This window comes from Artemia franciscana, chromosome 2 (assembly GCF_032884065.1).
Source record: "Artemia franciscana chromosome 2, ASM3288406v1, whole genome shotgun sequence".
In the NCBI taxonomy this organism is placed as follows: Eukaryota; Metazoa; Arthropoda; class Branchiopoda; order Anostraca; family Artemiidae; genus Artemia; species Artemia franciscana.
Genome location: NC_088864.1, coordinates 16,824,380 through 16,845,679, shown reverse-complemented (window position 1 = coordinate 16,845,679; position 21,300 = coordinate 16,824,380). Strand labels below are relative to the sequence as shown.

Genomic DNA, 21,300 nt, shown 5'->3' with positions numbered 1-21,300 from the left:
ATAAATAAAGAAAAATATTAACATATAATAGCAGAGCATATTCACCAATTTGGAATTTGGAAATTTGGGTATTGTCAGATGGAGCTTTGGAACATTATGAAAAATGTTCATTAATTAGTTTTCGTAATTACTCACTCTATTAGTTATTAAATCGCTATTATTGGCAATAAAAAAATATATCTATCTCTTCGTACTTTTAATTTCTCGTTGTATCTGATCAGTAAGATTTACTCTCCTTCTGAAAAAAATAAGCTCGACTTTTTTCTCTTTTTTTGCAATGGTCTTTCAAAATAGGCTATATTTTATGATAATTATATGTGCAATCTTAGTTGAAGAAATTTAATGTAAAATTCTGTTATTCGAAACTACTAGTTTTATTTCCTTATTTTCCATATTTTATTAAGTCTGTGGCTTTTCTATCATACCATTTCCAGTTTTGCTTTTTTTTTTATATTCATGATTAGTTTGTGTATTGTCCTTTTCATAGTTAGTATTTTATTTTGATTCGTTGATATGTTTGCCAAAAAATTGTCTAAATGATTAAAGTATGATCAATGTATTAGTTTTTGCGTTTCCAACAACGCTAGGAGAATATTTTCTAAACAAATTGACAACGGTCTTACAAACAAGCAATTAAAAACCAGGCATTTGTATTTTAACTTCTATAGTTAAAATTTTCTAATTTGTTATTTTCATTGAGAAAGTAAGAAATAATTTTGCACTAAATTGTACCTTTGAGTGTAGCCCATGGAGGAGGTGGGTATATAGCCAAAGCCTTTTTGGAGGAAGTAGTTGTAGAAAAGGCTCACGTTCCATCTTAAAGAATTCCTTTATTTTTCTTCATATTTCAACACTTTAACAATTCATTCTTGACAGTTGGCCTTGCCCTTCTTCTGTGTAAGCTCATCCACATACCTGTACCGAGGTGCTGTAGTGCAGTAGAACAGAATATATTATATATTCTGTCCTCCTAAGTATATGGAATATCTCAAGTCAAGGTCAGCGTGCTACCCTTTCGGAAGACATAAGTACCATTTTGCAAACGTGGGATCTTTTCCCGGCTAACCCAATGTATTTAAGTTTATAGCCTGGAATATGTCTGTTAGCTCATATTCGATGGCCATAATCGGCCTTCAGCTCACAATCGGCAGCCATAATCGGCCTTCAGCTCGCAATCGGCCAAATTTCCTTAATCAGCTTGATGTACTTGACATGCACAATGTGTATGCGTATGTTGAATGCATGTAGTGTATCCGATACGTTAAATAACCATGTGTTACCTTGTACAACTTCTAAAAGTTTTTTTTCCTCCTCCCGTTTTTAAGAAGTTTTCAATTCACGGATTCAAGGTAGTTTAAAAAAAATTTAGATATTAAACCACAAGTGGATATAGTACATACTGTATTAACAATACAACATTGACAATAGAAGTTTTTACAGATGCACCAAAGGTGTCAAACTGTGAGCGAAAATCCGTATCTCTGTCAAAATAATTATATGTGGTCAAGACCGTGTCCAGGATTTTTTAAGGGGGAGAGGTAAAAAAAGACGCAATTTCTTTTCTTTATATACATTTTGTTACTTTTTTTACGAGTCGGACAAAAATTACGGTGGGGAGTTTCAAACCCACTACCCCCCCCCCCCCCACCGGAAACGGTCTGTATTATGTAGTGTTTTGTTAGCCGGGATCTAAGAATGCTTAGCTCATTCTGGACCAAATTTAAGAGCAGCCATGGCCAGCGTGCGGATCTTTCGATTCATCATTTTGTAAGAGCTGAATTTAGAAAAGACAGGAAAATGGTGTGAGGAAAGCTGATAGAACATCCACCGTAGCTGAGAATTCAAGATCATACAAGATAAGATCAGATTTAAGCTCACACGGACAAATTTATGCTGTCTCCAACAGCTTATCAAGGATTTAAAGAAATGAAGGGATGAATCCAAATAAAGATCAGTGCACATTATCTATAATTAGGTCCATGCCATTGAATTTAGTGTCGATAAATAGAGATTCAAAGACTCCTTCTTGACTCCCTGACAGATAACTTCTGACAGTGTACAAAAGGTTATCAAATATCTAAGGCGACACTACCTCTTCCCAACGGCCGTTGACTTAACCGCTTCCCCCTCATTTCCAAACTTCCCCTCACACGTTCATTCCCTGGAAACTCCCCTCCCCCCATGGAAAATCCTGCGTGTGGAAAATCCCCCCAGCAGAAAATTCTCCCCCCCCTCCCAAAAATGTATGCAGACTTCTCAATGATAAATACTATACGTAAACAATGGGCAAATCTTATAACGTAAAGACCCTTCCCCAGGGGCTGTGGGTGGTCATGTTATGTCCAAAGGCATAGTTATTGGGTCTTTAAACTATGCTGAACATAACGGCTATCTCTAAAATTTTGATCGGACGATTTTGGGAAGAAGAGGAGTGAGAGGGGACCTATCTACCCTTCAATCCTTTGGGTCACTTAAAAAGGGCACTAGAACTGTTAATTTCCATTTGAATGAGCCCTCTTCCTATATTTAAGGACCACCCGGCCGATAAAAAAAAAAACACACACACAAAATTCTACATGTTTGCAGATTGGAACTTGAAGCCTCTACAGAAGGGTTCTCTGATATTTTGAAACTGATGGTGTGGTTTTTTAATTTTAAGGTGTGTTTTCCCTTTTTTCAAAAATCATCCAAATATTCGCACGCTCGTGGCTTTTGATGGGTAAGGCTAAACTTAATGAAACTTGCATATTTAGAATCAGCATAATAAGTCAATTCTTTTGATGTATCAATTGGCATTAAAATTCCGTTTTATAGAGTTTCTGCAGCTATTGAGCCCGTCACTCCTTACTTACAGTTTGTTACCACGAACTGTTTGATTTAATAGTTTGATGAGAATCAAATTCTCATACCAATATCACAGCTTTCCGGAAGGTAGTTACCCTTCCTAAATTTCAGCTTTAGATTAATCCTAGACACTACTAGATGGTGTTCTTTACTTCCAACATCAATAACAACAGTCCTATACACCCCAGTATCTTGTATCGATCCTGCCAGTCTTCGGTTTACAGTAATATGATATAAGGGTTATCAGCCCTACTCACGTTAATTTTTGGTGGTTTTGAGTTTAACTTGGTTATCTATTGTAATTTCTGTTTGTTTTGAGTTTCATTTATTTACTGATCGTGATTTGTGCTAGTTATACGCTTGGAAGTTTATATGACTTTATTTTTGGTTATTCTTAGCTGAATAGAGCTCTTTACTTTTCTTTGGGAAACTTGTCTTGTGGGAAAAGTTTTTTAAATTAATTTTTGTTCGTTTTTTATTGACACAATCTCTTTCAGGGAAAAAAATAATATTGTGTATGTTTTCAGTTTTCTTCTATAAGAATCCATAATATGGACGAGGAATTCTAAGCTAAAAGCCCGACAGAGAAGAGATTCGGCTAGTCCGAAAAATAATTGTATGATATCACAAAAAACATGAGGCATAAGAGGCATGTGTTTGTTGTTTGAATGGTCAGAATCCCAAGAGGGAATATTCAGTTCATTTCATGTTTTGTGTCAGTTTTGTCGCACTAAACAATTCTTAATTTCTCAAGTCAAGTTTAAAATTCTAGGTGTTGCTAGTCCCATTGCTACAAAAAATATAAATGAGTCTGCTAATAAGCAGATTTAACTAAGCATGTATTAAAAGGCCTGACATGTTTTAATAGGAGCCATTTTTGAAAGTTTTAGATTGTCAGTATCGGCAACCTAGACTAAAGTCATTTCAGGGGTGGATCCAGGGGGCGGGGGGCCCTAAGCCCCCCCTCCAAGATTATTCTGGCACCCTCATTCGCATTCCGCTCTTTTTTCTTTTTTACTTTTTTTTTAAGTATACTTGTCAATTTGATCAATTATTCGTAGGTGATTTACCCAATTAACAACAAAAAGCAAAGCTTTCCTATGAATGTAAGAGCAAAGTTGAAACTTAAAACGAACACAAATTATTTATCTTCAGCCGGTTCAGTAAATGTCTCCGAAATTGGCATAAAAATCTTTGATTGCTGCAAAGATTTTTCTACGAACATGGAACTTCCTCCTATTTCACAAAAATGGAAGCACCTGTTGAAGATAAAAGGGGTATCTTCAGCACATTTCATAAACGTGGTAACATTGTTATAGATATTTGTCTTTTCACAATGACATATTGGAAAGTAGCCTTATAGCTAAAAGTTCAAAATTGATAAAAATAAAAATTCTGGACACAGCATAGATTGGATAAGAGAAGAAGACTGATGGCGGAATGTGCAAGGGGATCGAAGGATATTTCGGGATATTTTGGTAAAATATCTGAAAATATCCGGAAATCGAAAGGTAATTTTTTACTAATAAAAAACCCCCTCCACCCTCAAAAAATCCTTAATTTTAGTTTTGTGACTAATTACATAGCGAATGGCCCAATGGGGCTTTCGTGCGAATAATTCTATCTATCTATTTATTTTAACTATATAGCTAAATTGGTTGAAATTAGATGAATGAAAGAATTAAAAGCAACTTAGGCCAGGAACAGATACATGAGGTCGGAGGGGGCGACCCTCCTCCTAAGATACTTCTGGGACACATATTCCGCTCTATTTTCTCTTTTTTAATCTTTTTCAAATAAACTTTTTAATTTGGTGCCCACATCGAGTCACATTGGGGCCTTTGGTTCAGCAGCTTCCTTACCCAAGATTTTGCTCTTGATCTGCTAGAGATATAGACATAAAAATGCTTGCACGATCAGTTTACGAATCATTTCGTCATAAAATTTCAAGATAAGCCTCGTTTTCAGGAAAAATCAATCATATAATTAAACTTGCTTGTTAGATCTTCATCTTCAGACTGTGTTTCCTTTTTTTGTTTCTTTTTCTTTTTTTGGCAGATTTTTCTATTCTCTTTCTTAAGAGCCCATCGGTTTTGGGTACGGTTTCTGGGAGTCCTTAATAGGGACATGATAAGGATGGGTCACAGGTGGGGAGACACATTATAAAGGGGGTTTTGGGAAATGTCTTGGACCTTTGAGTTTGCCGAGTGGGATTTGAGAGAGATATAACACATCCCTTATCTTATTGAGCAGCCTGACTGTAGTAAGATGCAGGGTAGAATACTATCTTTCAAGGACGAAGTCCTAGCGGAATGTCGTCATTGTTATCTGAACATAATTTGAAAGTTAGAAACTATCCAGATTAATAAGGTCGACTTAGGTTGGCTGATTCACAAGTATCAAGTATCTCAAGCCCTATCGTCCCTGCAAGACAACTTGGAAGACTATTGAATTTTTTTGTTGCCCTTGTCTCCCTCCCTTTCGTCATTGACTACCCCGATATTACCCCATATTTGGTTTATTATTTCCCCGAAATTATGGGAGATAAACAGGTAATGACCATATCAATGTCTATCTGATCATATATTATTTCATCTACCATAGCAACAGTTTCTTTGATAGAAGCAAATTTCTTGGGACCTACCTGAAAAACAGAAGTGATCGCCTGCTACAAATTAAGTGGAAAATTGTAGGTCTGAAAAACGCCCAAATCTCCCGGTTGGGAACGCTTTTGGTTAACTGATACTGCATCTTTTTTTTGTAGATATTTTGGTGCATGCACATGCTTCTTAAAAACCCAGCTTTTCGGCAAAATATAGCTTTCCGCGAATAATAATTACCACGAATAATTCATAGATAACTTAGAGACTATATAGGAAACCTGATCCCATATAAAATTGCTCATTTTTAGTGATATGGGCTCATTTAAGGTTGTTTTGTATTTCTATTGAGATATCTTATGCTAAAAATGTTACATCTTAACGCCAAGGTCCTATTTAGATTCGGCAATAGCAAGACATTTGAAAAATTCCAACGCGGGAATTTACATTGAGAAGAAAAATTATCCTCCTGGCAAATTACAAAATTCATCCAGGCCATATATGTATATTTAATGGCTTGTTCAAGGATCAGAATACCATTATTGCAGACGTGGGCTGTATCTAGACAGCTAGTTAATATTACTGCTAAAAAAGATAAAAATTATTTTTCAAGGTGAGCTTAGGTTAGTCTTTTTTCACTTTTAGGCTACTTATTGATAGTCTTGTTCCAAGATTCATATTTTTAATCAAAAAATATAATGAAAAAAGAGTGTAGCACTCTTGTACATGGCCTTTTCTGATTACCTAAATGTAATAGGCTCATTCTTTCAACACTATCCAAATATTTGGCTAATAGATAGTAGACCTGCCATGAAAATTATGCCTTGTCCTCTTATTTCAGGAATTTATTTGGACCTTAGGTTATGCAAATGTTTTCTCACTGGTAACATTTTTGTCTAGTTCTAGCCTATGGCCTCTTCTAGAGAAACAATATTATAGGCCTTAGTTAAAAGCTTAACCATCTCATGGTAAATTTTTGGGTAAGGTTTATATTAATGGATTATTTTGGCAGCTAAGAAAAACACCTACCTCTATAGTCAGAATGGTATGCTGTCAGAATTGCATTGTGAATCCAATTTTAACATATATTTGCATCAGAAATTAACTTTACCCCCACCCCTATATATACCAATTCAGGGTATAGGCTATATTTGGATAAAATTATAGCAAACAGTATTACTGGCTTTTGTATAAAGTGAATACACCACTTGATGCCTGTTTTATGCTCTGTACAAATATAATAATTGCTTCTACCAGAAATTCAGATTTAGGCACTTAAAATATGGGGTATAAAAAAGGCTTAAAACATTGCTCTCAAACTTTATAACATTGGACTCAAACTTACTGTTTCATTATAAATCCATTTTTTAAATTTTATGTTATCCACAAGCACTGATTTTCCACAATTAAATTGGATTAAGAAATTTTATCAATGTTATGGTGTTTTCTTCTTCCTTGTCACCAAAATTCAATTAAAGCATACGTTTTCAGTCATTTTTTTACAAAATAATAGGATATTTGAAATTGCAAATCTGTGATGGTTTAGAAACAAATTTGGGCTATATATTTGTACATCAGGGGGGTAGGGGTAAAGCGTAAACTAACCATTGCTGTATTTAATATAGGTAAATTTATAGCAAACAGTATAACTGGCATTCATAATAGCCACTTTCATATTTTCAACCAAAAACACATGCTTTTACTTAAAATTTAATGTCAAGGAAGAAGAAAACATCATAACATTGGAAAAATTAATTTATCCAAATTAATATTGGAAAATCAGTGCTTGTGGATTATATATAATTAAAAAAATTGATTTATAAGGAAACAGTAAGTTTGAGATCAATGTTATAAGGTGTTTAAGGTTCAAGATCAATTTTCTTAGCCTTTTTTATACCCCATATTTAGGTCATTTTTAAGAGGTCAAAAAGTGCTTAAATCTGAATTTCCAGTAGAAACGATTATTATATCTGTAAAGAGCATAAAAAAAGGCATTGAGTGGTATATTCACTTTATATGAAAGCCAGTAATACTGTTTGCTATAAATTTACCTATATTTGTACATTAGGGGTGGAGGGTAAAGTTCAAACTTAGCTTTATAGCCAGGATTGCACCATGAATCCAAATTTAGCATTCATTTGCATCAGAAATGAATTTTACCCCCCCCTCCCAATGTTGAAATGTATATATAGGGTATACCCTGAATTGGTATATATAGGGTATACCCTGAATTGGTATATATATGAATGCCTTTATGCATAAAATAAAATGAATGTATTTTTTATGCTCTTTCTTAATTCAAACATTACTTATGGGAGAAGTTATATTTTAAGTCATAAAGGGTGCCCCAAAAGGTAAAACAGTCTATAGTAACCAAAAGTTTAAAAACAAGTTTCTAAAAAAAACCGTTTTGTTAGAAAAAAATTACCATGTGCAGTTGATTCAGGAATGCTAATGATTATTTTCATTAGTCTGAATAGTAAAATGTTATTTTGGAAAGTAAATTTTCAGAAACTTTTTGGAGCAATCAAATCTTCACTTTTTAGCAATAGATTGCTTGGTTGTAGTTTTTTGATGCTTTGAATAGCCAAGTCAGCTTATACTTTTTCTACTGATGATCAGACTTGCTAACCAAGAAGAGCTTGAATTTTGCATCTGTTTTGTTTCTTGAACATAAGAAGTGCCAATCCAAAGACAAAAAAGGTCACTTATCAAATTGTATCAAAGTTTTGGTCTGATAATGGGTTGGTATCAAGCCAAAAATTTGAACTTGTTACAGAATTCTCTGTTGATTTGGGGTAAATATTATTAGAGAATAGGATTTTGGTTTTCTGAAGATATTCTGTAGATTTTCAATGTATTCTTTTTCCTGTAGACATACATCAAATTGTGTTGATCTACAATATGCATATAAGTGGAAATTATGGATCGTAATATATAATTGGCAACAAGCTCCATGCTCATACAGGGGAATTACTGCTGGCAAGTCCTAGACTATTGGAACTATTAGAAGAACCATCTCTGTTGGACCAAATATAGAGAGAGGACTCAGTGTCTGATTGCAGTAGTACAAAATGGAGGTTTTGCTTGTATAAGGAGTGCTGAGATATACTAAAAGCTGGCAAAAGGCTTTAGAAGCAAATTGACAAAGGAGGACTCAAAACCAAAAAGAAAAACAAAAGAATCATAAAGAGGAGAGAAAAATGAGGATATTAATAGCCATTGAAAAAACAAACAGGAATATGTAAATATTTTGGTCAAGACTTCTGCTTGACCACCTTAAGTGCAAATCACTAGTTGTTATTATCCTTGTTTCTCTCTTCTTTAGGATTTTTAGCTTGTTTCTTTAGGATTTTTTTAGCTAAAATCTTTTTAGCTTGTTGTCTTGTCACGTGGCCAGTATGGACTCAGATTTAAAAACAAAAACAAACTTTGTGTGCCTTTCAAAGGAAAGGGCAGAGCTGAGCTTTTTAGCTACTATGCAGTAATCTTTTCACTCTTCCTAAATCTCACTTCCTAATCCCTTCACTAAATACCAGCTAGAGAACCAAACTTCTTCAGTACATGAGTTGAAAACTCCCAAAAAAGTCTCTTGAAAAAAAATGATATCATCAGAAAGCATAGAGGCATCAAGAAGTTGCTTAATGAAGGCTGGAAGAGTTACAAGTGCCTATACAATGAGGATTATAATAACAGTTTGGATGTAATTAGAATTCTTAAAATGTAGATAGACATGAAAACTTCTTGATATTACATCTTGTACTGCTGAAATTTCTACTTGTCTTTTGTGGTTAACAACTCCCTCTTTTGTCAAGCAACTATGTGCATCAGAATTGTATATTCAGTTTGGTTTACTTGACAAGAGGCAGCAAGCAGGGTACTATATTCCTAAATTACCCCCAGTGGAATTAATGTAAACAGGGAATGGGAAAAGATAAGAGCATGAATATACCTTTCAAGACCCTAATTAGGGTTGCAGGTCTACTCTCAAAAGTTCCATTCCCCTGACTTAACAACTTTCTGAGATAGGTGTAGCAATCAAAATGCTGTTCTAAATTTCTGGGTTCCAACTCATAGAATTCTTCTATTAGAATTTCATACATTGCAAAAGTTATATAATACTGAATATTTTATTGTTGGCTCATCTAATGAAACTTTCTTTTAAATTTTTAACCACATTTTTTCTCTAACTAATCCCCACATGATCATTTTGTTCTCTAGTTCCCTCAAAAATTGGACATCTGTAGTAAAACTCATGAGAAACAGAACTTGCAGGAATCAGTAGTTGAATTAATTTCTAAAGACAATAGTCATCTAGCACAAAATATGTTTAAGCTCATGGAAATTCAGTGCCTTGCAAGAAGGAAGACGTAAAGATAGAAATGTGAGAATCTTTACAGCCCTACTTTAGACCATGCATCAATTATTGAAAGTTTCATTCATTTAGCCTGTTAACTAACTGAGATCTTGACAAAGGGGCTGATCTAGAATTTTACCAATGCTTAATTTATGTCTCAAAACAAAATTCTGGATCACAAAATAGCATTGTCTTAGAGCAGAAAAATATTGGTTTTCTGGGAAGGTGCTAATATAGGCTGATATCCATTCCTAAAAGTTTTATTATACACTTTTCCAAATGACCACAGAACTTCCATAAGTGCTGTTTCCTAACAAACTGTCTGATTAACATCAACTTACTAAAACAAAGGACAAAACTGCAGGTTCAATATCTCTCACTGCATGACAATTGAACACCATAACACATGATACAACAGAAAAGAAAGCATTTACAGAAAATATAAGTCACTACAAAGTGAGTTATACTCAAAAACCAGCACCCTTAAACAACAACAACTAAATAAATAAATAAAAGTATAAAAGTAATGAAAAATAGAAATAGCAATACTCTAGATAAAAGAAAATGAGACATCACATTCAATTGACAACTCACACTCCAAATCAAATACTAACCTTAATTAAACAGTTTGTGGCAATGAACTGTAAGTAAGGAGCAATGCAGTTCAATAGTAACCAAAACTCTGAGAAACAGAGTCTTGGTAATCTTAGATGCATCAAAAGAATCTAATTTTGATGCTTATTTGAACCATATAAAATTCATCAAATTTAGTTTAACCCAAATGTTACAAAACTGAGAAAATTTGCCCGATTTTTGAAAAAGGAGAAAATACACCCAAAACATCAAGTGATCTTAACAAAAATCACATTCAGCACACCAGATAACTCTACTGTAGAGGTTTCAAGCTCTTTTGTACAAAAATGTGGAATTTCGCTTTTTTTGCCAGAAGAAAGATCACAAACATATGTTTATTTATTTTTTTTCTCCCAGGAGTGATCATATTGAACTGGTGATTCTAGAAGATCAGGAGAGGGTTCATTTACTCGGAAATCAAAAGTTCTAGTGCCCTTTTTAAGTGATCAAAAGATTGAAGGACAGCTAGCCCCCTCCCTTGCTCATTTTCCCCCAAAGTCACCCAATCAAAATTTTGAGATAGCCATTTTCTTCAGCATAGTAGAAAATTCTAATAACTATGTCTTTGAGGATGACTTAACCCCCACAGTCCCTGGCGGAAGGGCTGCATGCTATGAACTTTGCTCAGTTTACTTATGGTGTTGGTTATTTGAAAGGATACAGACGTTTTCAAGGGGGATTTTCCTGGTGAGGGGGAGTGTATGTGGAAGGATCTTTCCATTGAGGAAATTTTCATGAGGGAAGGGGATTTACAATGGAGAGGGATCCAGATTTCCGAGTATTATCCAAAAAACAATCAGAAATTAAATTAAAAAGAAACAAGTTTCTTTTAAATTAAATTAAGAAGTAGCAATAAAACTTGAAACCAGCAGAAATTATTAAGTTGCCCCCTTGTCAATACCTTGCTTTTAGGCTAAAGTTTTTAGTACTTTCAAAAGAATCATTTATCCTAGTTCAACAGCCTTTATAATTAAGGAGTCATTCTTAAAGAATTGGGACAAAATTCGAACTGTAGCATAAAGAGCGAGGTACTGACAAGGGGGCCCCCCGTATACATAATAATTTCTGTTCGTTTTAAGCTCTAATATTGCTCCTTACTTTCGGTTGAAAAACTGTTTTTTTTTTAATTAATCAAACAGTAACAAACTGTAGTAAGGAGTGACCCGGCTCATTAGTAACCGAAACTCTAAAAAATGGAATTTTGATAATAATAGTTACATCAAAAAAATTGCATTTTAATGCTGATTTTAAATATATAAGTTTCATCAAGATTAGTCTTACCCATCAAAAGTTACAAGCCTGAGAAAATTTGCCTCATTTTTGAAAATAGGGGAATACACCCCCTAAAAGTCATACGATCTTAACGAAAATCACACCATCAGATTCAGCGTATCAGAGAACCTTATTGTAGAAGTTTCAAGCCCCTATCTACAAAAATGTGGAATTTTGTATTTTTTGCCAGAAGGCAAACCTTGGATGCGTGTTTATTTGTTTTTTGTTTTTTTCCCCAGGGGTGATTGTATCGACTCAGTGATCCTAGAATGTCGCGGAAGGGCTCACTGTAACGGAAATTAAAAGTTCTAGTGCCCTTTTTAAGTGACAAAAAAATTGGAGGGCACCTAGGCCCCCTCCCACGCTCATTTTCCCCCAAAGTCACCGGATCAAAATTCTGAGATAGCCATTTTATTCACCATAGTCGAAAAACCTAATAACCATGTCTTTGGGGACGACTTACTCCCCCACAGTTCCCGTGGGAGGGGCTGCAAGGTACAAACTTTGACCTGTGTTTACATATAGTAATGGTTACTGGGAAGTGTACAGACGTTTTTAGGGGGATTTTTTTGGTTAGGGGGGAGAGTTGAGGGGGGTTACGTCGGAGGATCTTTCTATGGAGGAACTTCTCATGTGGGAAGAGACTTTCAATGGAGGGGGTGCAGGATTTTCTAGCATTATTTAAGAAAACAATGAAAAAATAAATATGAAAAGTTTTTTCTACTGAAAGTGAGGAGCAGCACTAAAACTGAAAACGAACAGAAATTATTACGCATATGAGGGATTTACCTCCTCGTAATACCTTGCTGTTTACGCTAAAGTATTTTTAGTAATTTCAACTATTTATTCTACGGCCTTTGTGATTCAGGGGTCATTCTTAAGGAATTGAAACAAAATTTAAGCTTTTGTGTAAAGAACGAGGTATTGAAGAGGGGTGCGCCCCCTCATATACGTAATAAAAATATACGAATATAGAAGTTTGCTACGTAAGTTAATTCGTAAGTTACGTATATTTTTTACTTATGAAAACGTTCGTAAAAATTTAAAAGTTATAGTTGCCTTTTTAAGTAATCAAAAAATTGGAGGGCAACTAGGCCTCCTCCCTCGCTCCTTTTTTCTCAAAATCTTCCGATTAAAACTATGAAAAAGCCATTTAGCCAAAAAAAAATTAATTTGCAAATTTTGTTTTAATTATTTATGTGTGGAGAGCCAAGATCAAAACATGCATCAATTTAAAAATGTCCAGAAACTAAACAAAAAAAAAAAGTTTTTTTAAATGAAAGTAAGGAGCGACATTAAAACTTAAAACGAACAGAAATTACTCCATATATGAAAGGGGCTTTTCCTCCTCAACGCCCCGCTCTTTACGGTGAAGTTTTTACCTGTTTTAAAATGTAGAGTTAAGAGAAAGAGTCAAACTTTAGCGTAAAGAGCGGGGCGTTGAGGAGGAAAAGCCCCTTTCGTATACGGAGTAATTTCTGTTCTTTTTAAGTTTTAATGTCGCTCCTTACTTACAGAGGCAACCAGGATTTTGTATTAATTAATAACTATCAATTAGATATAGTTTAAATTATTTTTAGAAAGCAAAATAGAAGATCGTGATTCCACATAACTTTCATGAATGTTCCAAAACTGTATTACTGAATTTTTGGAAAAAATCTAGATTGTTCAGTATGAATTCTAGGGCAAAACAGTTTTGCTAAATGACTTCTTAAACTATACATATTCTGAACAAATTGAATTTGCAAAAAATTAATAGAATCAAGAGCAAATGGTAATAAATCTTTAAGTTTCTTTGAGTTTAACAATGACACAATGAACAGGAAGGACTACATCAACTGACAATACTCTCAAAAATGTATAAGGAAAAATGTACATTTTATAGAAATAAATATGTATAAAGTCCTCTCGAGATTGTCCTCATCCTTCCTTGGGTATTTGACTTTGGTATGTTCCTTGCTCTACCCAGATATCAATAAAGTATTAAACTTTTTGAAAAGATTCAGAGGGTAGTGCTAAATATATAAAACATGTAGCATCATTTCTGTACAAAAAAGGCCTTGTGGCTCTCAAAAGGCCAACTCTTCTCTGCTGGCAGAGATGCAGTAACATTGTGTTGAGGCAAAAACAACTTCAAGAAAATTCAACTGTCTTAACTGTACTTGATGCACCAGTCACTATGAATAAGGTAATTTCCAGAAACTGCCAAAGTCAAGCAGTCAAACCAGATCTACCAAGTATGCTTTTTCAGAACAGTGGTGAGATCATAGAAGCAGCTGAGTAAAGCAACCATGAATGCCCCCTGCCAACATCACCTTTACAAAGAATCAGAAAGGAGGAACATCTGCACTACCCATGTAATATTCTAGCATTAGAGCCATTGGGGCAGATTTCCAGGAAACTTTGAAGTTCTAAGGAGTTAGAAGGTGTAACTAATGATGAAATTTGTGAATAATAATGAACTCTTAATGTTGTTCTTCCACCCCTTTTGGACAAATATCTGAGGCTCCCTTACCAATAGGCAACCACTATATTCAACCAGCAATGGGAGTGGGGAGGGATAAAATGAGAGTAAATGCATTTTCTAGGCAATAATTATCATGTATTCCAGACCAATCTTTGGGAGAGGCATCCTCCTTTCTTGTATCCCCACTTTCTTTGGACACATGTCAATGTATAAGATAATTTTTTTCAATATTTTGAAGAAAGTAGGTAGAGCCAGGTAAATATGCTCACATAAAAAGACTAAACATGAAATCCAGAAAATCTCAAAAAGTTTTAATTACCTAGCTAAACCATTTTCTTTAAAATGTTAAAGAAAGTTTGTCCAGAAAACAATTATTTACCCTCTGGCTTAACATAAGAATAATTATATAAAATATTCCTACTTAAAATCTTTTGATAGGAATTAGAATTTTCGTAGGTATAATTGGGAATAAAGGTATAAAAGCATTCTATTTTTAGAATTTTAGTAAGCATAGTTGGTTATAAAGATATGAAAGTGTTATATTTTGAGAATTTTAATAGGTATTATTGGGCATAAAGGGTATAAAAGTATTCTATATTAAGGAGCATAGCAAGTATAGTTGGACATAAAGGGTATAAAATATTCTATTTTTAAAATATTAGTGGGCATTGTTGGGTATAAAGAGGTAAAGTTGGATATATTTGTGGGCATAAAGGGTTTAAAGGTACTCTATTTCGAGAATTTTAGTAGGCTTAGTTGGGTATAAAGGGTGTAAAAGTATTCTATTTTGAGAAGTTTAGTATAAGCATAGTTGGGCATAAAGGGTATAAAAGTATCCTGTTTTGAGAGTGTGTTCCTGCCTCTAGAACAGGGAAAAGGCTGTTATATTGGCGATTTTATTTGAGTTTTTGGCTTCTTATGATATTAGGTTAATTTTTAACTTTTTCTGTACGCATTTTCTTTGAAAAATTTGAATTTCTGAATTTTGTTCTTAGTTTGCTATAATGGTTTTCATGCTAATTTTATTGGCAGATTTAATTAAGTGAACTTTATCTAATAGATAGCTTTCCTTTAGTTCATCCTGCTTTCAAAAACGAAAGAAAGAAGTAAAGCAAAAATCTTTGTCTCAACTCATTGTTCCTGTACCCATTGCACCTAATCCAGATGATATTAATGCTGGAGCAGAGATTGCTGGAATGCTGCCAAAAGAAGACCTATTAAGACTGCTTAACCAGTTTCAGCAAAGTGAAGAAATTAAACTTCTGGCTGCCGAAAATGGCCTTGATGGTTTGTTTTTTTATATTGTTTGCCATTCTTTTTATTTTGAATCTTTAATATTTGAAGTCAGAGGTAACACGTTTGGTTGGGCGGGGGCAATATTTTGCTGAAACTTGGTGATAAAACAACTTAAGTTGCTATAATTACACAGTGAAGTATTTTTTAAATTCAATAGTTGCTGACTGACAATTTAAACTCAGCAAATGAGAAGAATAAAATAAACATGATATTAAGCAGAATGAAAGGAGATAAAAATACTGAAATGACAATCACTGAAATATTGAAAAGCTCGGGGAATGCATACATTTTTCCAACTCATTTGCTTAACTAGGCAAAAAAATGAATAAAATAAATAACACCATAATATTAATAGAAGCTAATGAAAATTATTGACAAAATATTAGGAATATCAGTTCAATAATTACAGCATTTTTGCCTTCTGGAAGCAGCAGGTATTTGCATTTGGTAGCAACAAACCTCTGTTAGTGTAATATCAAGTGTTGGGCTGATGATTGATTTTCAATGGAAAAGAAGAAAAAACTAAGAAAATAAATATGTCAAGTTTGAGCACTAATCATAAAAAATAAAGTGCTTTGTAAGCACAAGTATATTTGATAAGAACGACTGGCAGTATTAGGTATTACAATACCACTTTCCATCAGAACAAACCTGAGCTGAAATAGATTTTAGCAACTAGGCGGTTAGTGTCTAGCCCATTTGTTGCAATAACTCCTAATTTTATTAAATTGGCTCTCCATTCCACCTAAACAGAAAAATAAGACATGCATTTAAATTTATTACTACCAATCAGCAAGTGGGTAGCCTGTCTATAATATAACCACCCAATTCCAGTCGGGCTAGCAAAGGGATTTGTTTTCGAAAAAACAATTTACCTTTTTCTTGTTTTCTTTTTACTTTAATTTACATTTTTTACTTATTCATTCCAAGAGGGAGTGGTCCTGACTGCATCCACCCCCACACCTTGCTATGCTACTGCTTAATCATATTTCTTTGCACAAATGCATTGATGATTTGTCTATATTTCTTTTCCTTTCTTCTTCTCTTCTTCCCCATCCTTTCATTCTTTTCACATCAAGGGGGAGGGTGGCAGACCCTTTTGGCAACATCTCTTCCTAATTTGAATTCTAAGTGCTGGCTCATCTGTTATTTCTCCCTTTTCACCTTTTTTCTCTTTCTTTGTTCTTCTTTCACTCGTATTCATATCTACTCTTTCATCTTGTTCTTCTCTTACTTTCTTCTTCTTTTCCTCATAAACGTTTGTACTCCTTCATCGTTGATTATAATCTGTTAGTAAAGAGCAACCTGTTCCAATGGTAACCCTAGCTTTAAGAAGAAGCCAATTTAATGCCAATATAGTTACAAAACAAGTTGAATTTTAATGGGGATCTCAAAAAATATAAAATTTATTAATGTTCGGAGAACCAGCCAAAAGTTATCAGGAGAAGAAAATTTTTATAATTTTGAGAGACAGGGAAAGCCCCTCCAAAAAGGGCAATCTTAGTGAAAGCTACACCATGAAATTCGGTAAATCTGAGAAACCTAGAACGCAGGTTTCAAATCTCTTTCTCCAAAAACACAAGAGTTTCTATTGAAAATTTTCTATTGAAGAGTTTCTATTTGCGCTACGCGACTGCTGATTATCGTTCAGTGTCGTGAGGAGGGCTCATTTGCAAGGGAATTTTAAGCTCAAGGGCTCTTTAAGTAGTAAAATAGATCGCATCACAGAGAAGTTGCAACTTCTGCCATTTAATTAGGCCTATACAAAGCAATTATTTGGGCTCGAGGAGCGTTTAGCAGTGCTACAGGTCTCAATGTTTAGCAGGGCTACAGTATTTAGTGTAAAGGGCTACAGTGTTTAGCAGAGCTTGCGGAGTGTATTGAGGCTATTCTCTTCCTTATGTTTTAGCTCACTTATTCCACCAAGCATTTCTAAGTTTTCGACGTTTCTGTATTGATGGTGATGCAATGCCAACCGAATTACATATTGTTATTAGCGACATCTTGGCAGAGGCGGACCATGTTCACAGTTTATTTCCTTACTATTATGAACATGCCCGAAAGGTTTTCCCTCATTTGGATTGCGTTGAGGATCTAAAAAAGATATCAGATCTTACAATTCCTGCATCGTGGTAAGTTAAATTTTATACTATTAAATTTGAGCTTGTAATCTGCAAGCGCTAGTTAGTAACGTTTGAACATTCTGTTTTGTTTTCAGTTCAGAGGGAATGATGCTGTAGAGCTTTTAGAAATTTTAGACACTGTGAGAACTGTCAGTAGACTTATAATTCCATAATTAGTGAATTTTCTAGTTAGGGTTTTCTTATTTTTTTCTTTATTTAATAAAGAAAAATTTCTCTCTAGCATATATCAGTGGATTACTACATGTTTGTAACAACCCCCAAAAAGAGGTGTGCAGGATTGTCCCATTGATTGGTGGGCCATAAACAATGAGCAATATTTTTTTTTTCTTTGATTAATCATAAAACGGGCTGATTTTAAACCTAAATTAAAATCTAATACGAGCTGAAATAGTCATACAGTATGTCAAACTTAAACTGTGAGTGAATAAAAGAAACCTGAAACCAACATAAATACTACAAATAAAGGCTTAGGGCTACAATAAGGGCTGCCTTTTCCCATCAGATCTCCTAAATTGTACAGTTTCATTTCCTTTTTGCTGAAAATTAAAGGAAAAGTTTCAAGCAGCAATAATTGACGGTATGAAAATTTTATTTGGCTATAAGTATTCTATACTTCTGAAAGAAAACAGGAAAGAATGTTGACCAAATGTCCCTAAAAAGAGTAAAACCTAATCAGGACCTTCGCTGAAGTTTTTCTATTGGCCGAATTAAATGCCCATTCATAATCTATAAAACTGACGAAAAAAGGGCTAAATAAATTCGATGAGGGGCTAAATTTTGTAGTTAATCTTAAAGCCGGTTAAGTTAAGCTGGTTGATACATCCTCTAGTCTTCCTAACATCACACTGTTCTCCTCTCAAAACTTTATCTCCTGCAACTCTTATTCAAATAAGCATTTTTTTTAAAAATAAAAACGGACAAATATAATAATAATTAAGAAAACCAGGGTGATTGTCAGCCAACTAAAAAAAAAAAAAAAAATCAAAAAGAAAAAAAATATGGCAAGGACCTCTCCCAAGCGGTCCGTAATGCTGAAAAAATAAATAGATGAAGTCGACGATACCAAAGCGGAAGAAAACCTTACTAACAAACCAAAATATTTCTTCTGCCTTGTTAGTGTTGACTTCAGAAAGTTAGGTTTATTCTTAGTTTTTCTTATATATTTTTTTCTTCAGCACTGAGGATGGCTTAACTCCTTGCCAAATTATCTGTTTTTGTATTTTTATTCGTTTTTTTCAATTGGCTGAAAATCAGCCTCGTTTAGTCTTAAGTATTTTTTTTCCATTTTTTGTCAAACAGTCTTAGAACATTTTTAATAAGTATCATTATTTTAAGTAATTTTCTTCCTACAGAAATCAAGCCTCTTTAATTACCACAGTTACTCTTGTAATTATCATTGGTGAATAATTATGGTCATTTATTATTCTTTTTTACTGAATATTTAGATGGTTTTCTCCTTTTTTGGATTTGAATCAAAATCTGCGTTGCTCAAAGCGAACGTCGCTTAATATATAAGTAATATCTCTAAAAAAAGAAAAATTTAAATGGCGAAATTATCTGACCTAAAATTGTTTAAAAGCTGAGGTGTTCGTCTGAAAGATTATAAAAATTTAATTGTCTTTTGAACGGAAATCTTTATTAAGAAGGTTCATATACAGTATTATTGTTGTTAAAGAGCTTGAGGAATTTATGGACCAATATGTCAGGGTGGGTGGCTTCGCACCTTATCCCTCAAAGTTTGGGGATTTATATGATTTTTAACATAATTTTCCATATTCTTTCATACAGTTAACCTCATCATTTTTTGAATATACTCTTTCCGTGATATGGAATCCTTTGTATGAACCTCATTCTAGATCTTCATGTTTTATTTGTGTTATTGTGATAATTTGGCTTACAAACCATTTTTCCAACCTTTTGGCCCACCCTTAAGTTAATTTATTACCTTTTGGCTCTATATGCAAAACAAGGCCTTCCTCGTTGCGCTCAAGAGTTATAAATGGTAATTTTTTTATTTTTCAGGCTCTTTTTTTTTTTTAATTGAAGTAAGTTCTTGTCGCAGAAAATCTACAAAACATTTCGAGATATTTCTTTAGATATTTTCTTCCTTAATAAGCATTGGCACCTCAACAAGAAATACCTTTTTGATATTGGTCCTTATAATTTTGTTGTAAGCTAAATAATTTTAAATGAAAATACATTGTCGTTTTGAAAAAAAAAGATTAAAGGAAGGCCGCAGTCTGTCTTCTAATCTAATACTGTTGTTATTACTCTTTTTTCTACTAATTCAACTTTTTATTGAACTCCTAACTTTTTATTTAGGTACCCTGAAGCCCGGGCTATGAACCGTCAGTTTATATTCCATGCCGGCCCCACAAACAGTGGAAAAACTTACCATGCGATGCAAAGATTTTTAACGGCTGACAGTGGGATTTATTGTGGACCTTTAAAGCTATTAGCAAGTGAAGTTTATCAAAAGTCAAATGAGTTAGGTACACCTTGTGACCTTGTGACTGGTGAAGAACGAAAAAGAGTTAATCCTAATGGAGACTTAGCAAAACACGTGGCTTGTACCGTTGAAATGGCATCTATATCCGATCCATGTAAGCTTTGTTGTTTTCTATCACCATCAAGGCTGTATCTAGGGATAGAGAGTTTGAACCTTCTCTGAAATTTTGTCCGACTCGCGAAAACATAACAAAAATGCATATTAAAAATTTTTTGAAATGTTTTTCTAAGTTTTTCTGTGTACCCCTCCCCCTCTTGAAAAAGACCCTCCAACAAAATTCCTGGATTAACAAAATTCCAGGATACGACCTTGATTATTGTATGGGTTTTTGTGCGTTGTTTTGACGGTAAGCAAGAGTGTCCAAAACAATGTATAGTTAAAATATTCCTTGCTTACGAATCCAATGTCGTCTGTGTGATCAGTGCCATTTGCTGCTCCAAGGTTTAGTTTGACTCTTGTGTCAATGTTCCCTGCATTCTGTAGCATTTCCTTTATTCCAACTATTCGAATATTTTACGGATGAGCATCCTCAGCACAAAGGATTAAATTTTTAGCTTAAAATATACTTGCAATTTCATGAAAATTTCAAGTTACTATTAATCAACTTTTATGAACCCGAGAATTCTTTGAAATGAAATGATGTATCGAGAACTAAATAAAATATTATAAATTCCTTCGGGGATTCTTAAAGATGTTTCTAGCCCCAAGACTGGAGTGTTTAGAAAAGTAACTTGCCAATATTAATTTTTGCCAACTAATTAATTGAGCCGAAATTAATTAGGTCTCTTGCTATAGTAAGTTGGATTTGTATCCAGTTGTGAGAAAACTAATTGCCACGACAGGGTATTATTGTTGGCTGAGAACTGCAAAGGTAGAACAGGATGACTAGTTGGGGTTGTTGGGGATAATGGGCTAGGATCAGAATCCAGCTCACTAGAGGTCTCATTTTTTTCAGATAAGGGGGGTGGAATTTATTAGGAATCGTAACATCCCCAGCTAAATTGATTTTTTAGATATTATAAATCCATAGCCAAAATTGTCGTTTTTCTATTTGCCCCTTGTTTTTTCTACTAGCACTTAAAATTTTCTCAGGCAACGCTGCTTTGCCTTTTATAAATAAAGTAATAATGTAGGTGTATATAATGACTAGAAAAACTTTGTTGTAATTAAGACAAAGA

The 21,300-nt window shown here is 34.0% G+C and overlaps 1 protein-coding gene across 2 annotated transcripts in view; it reads left to right on the top strand.

Moving 5' to 3' along the window:
- The first annotated feature begins 5,856 nt into the window (after positions 1 to 5,856).
- The window catches only part of LOC136037939 (ATP-dependent RNA helicase SUV3 homolog, mitochondrial-like), a 377,602-nt gene continuing 362,158 nt past the window's right edge, over positions 5,857 to 21,300 (top strand). Inside the window, exons 1-4 of one of the 2 annotated variants that reach the window (XM_065720820.1) lie at positions 5,857 to 6,057; positions 15,249 to 15,460; positions 17,379 to 17,601; positions 19,936 to 20,216. In XM_065720820.1, the coding sequence (XP_065576892.1) occupies positions 5,957 to 6,057; positions 15,249 to 15,460; positions 17,379 to 17,601; positions 19,936 to 20,216 (817 nt within the window). In that variant the 5' untranslated portion in view covers positions 5,857 to 5,956. The remainder of the gene's footprint in view (positions 6,058 to 15,248; positions 15,461 to 17,378; positions 17,602 to 19,935; positions 20,217 to 21,300) is intronic. The other variant, XM_065720811.1, reaches the window with a different exon arrangement.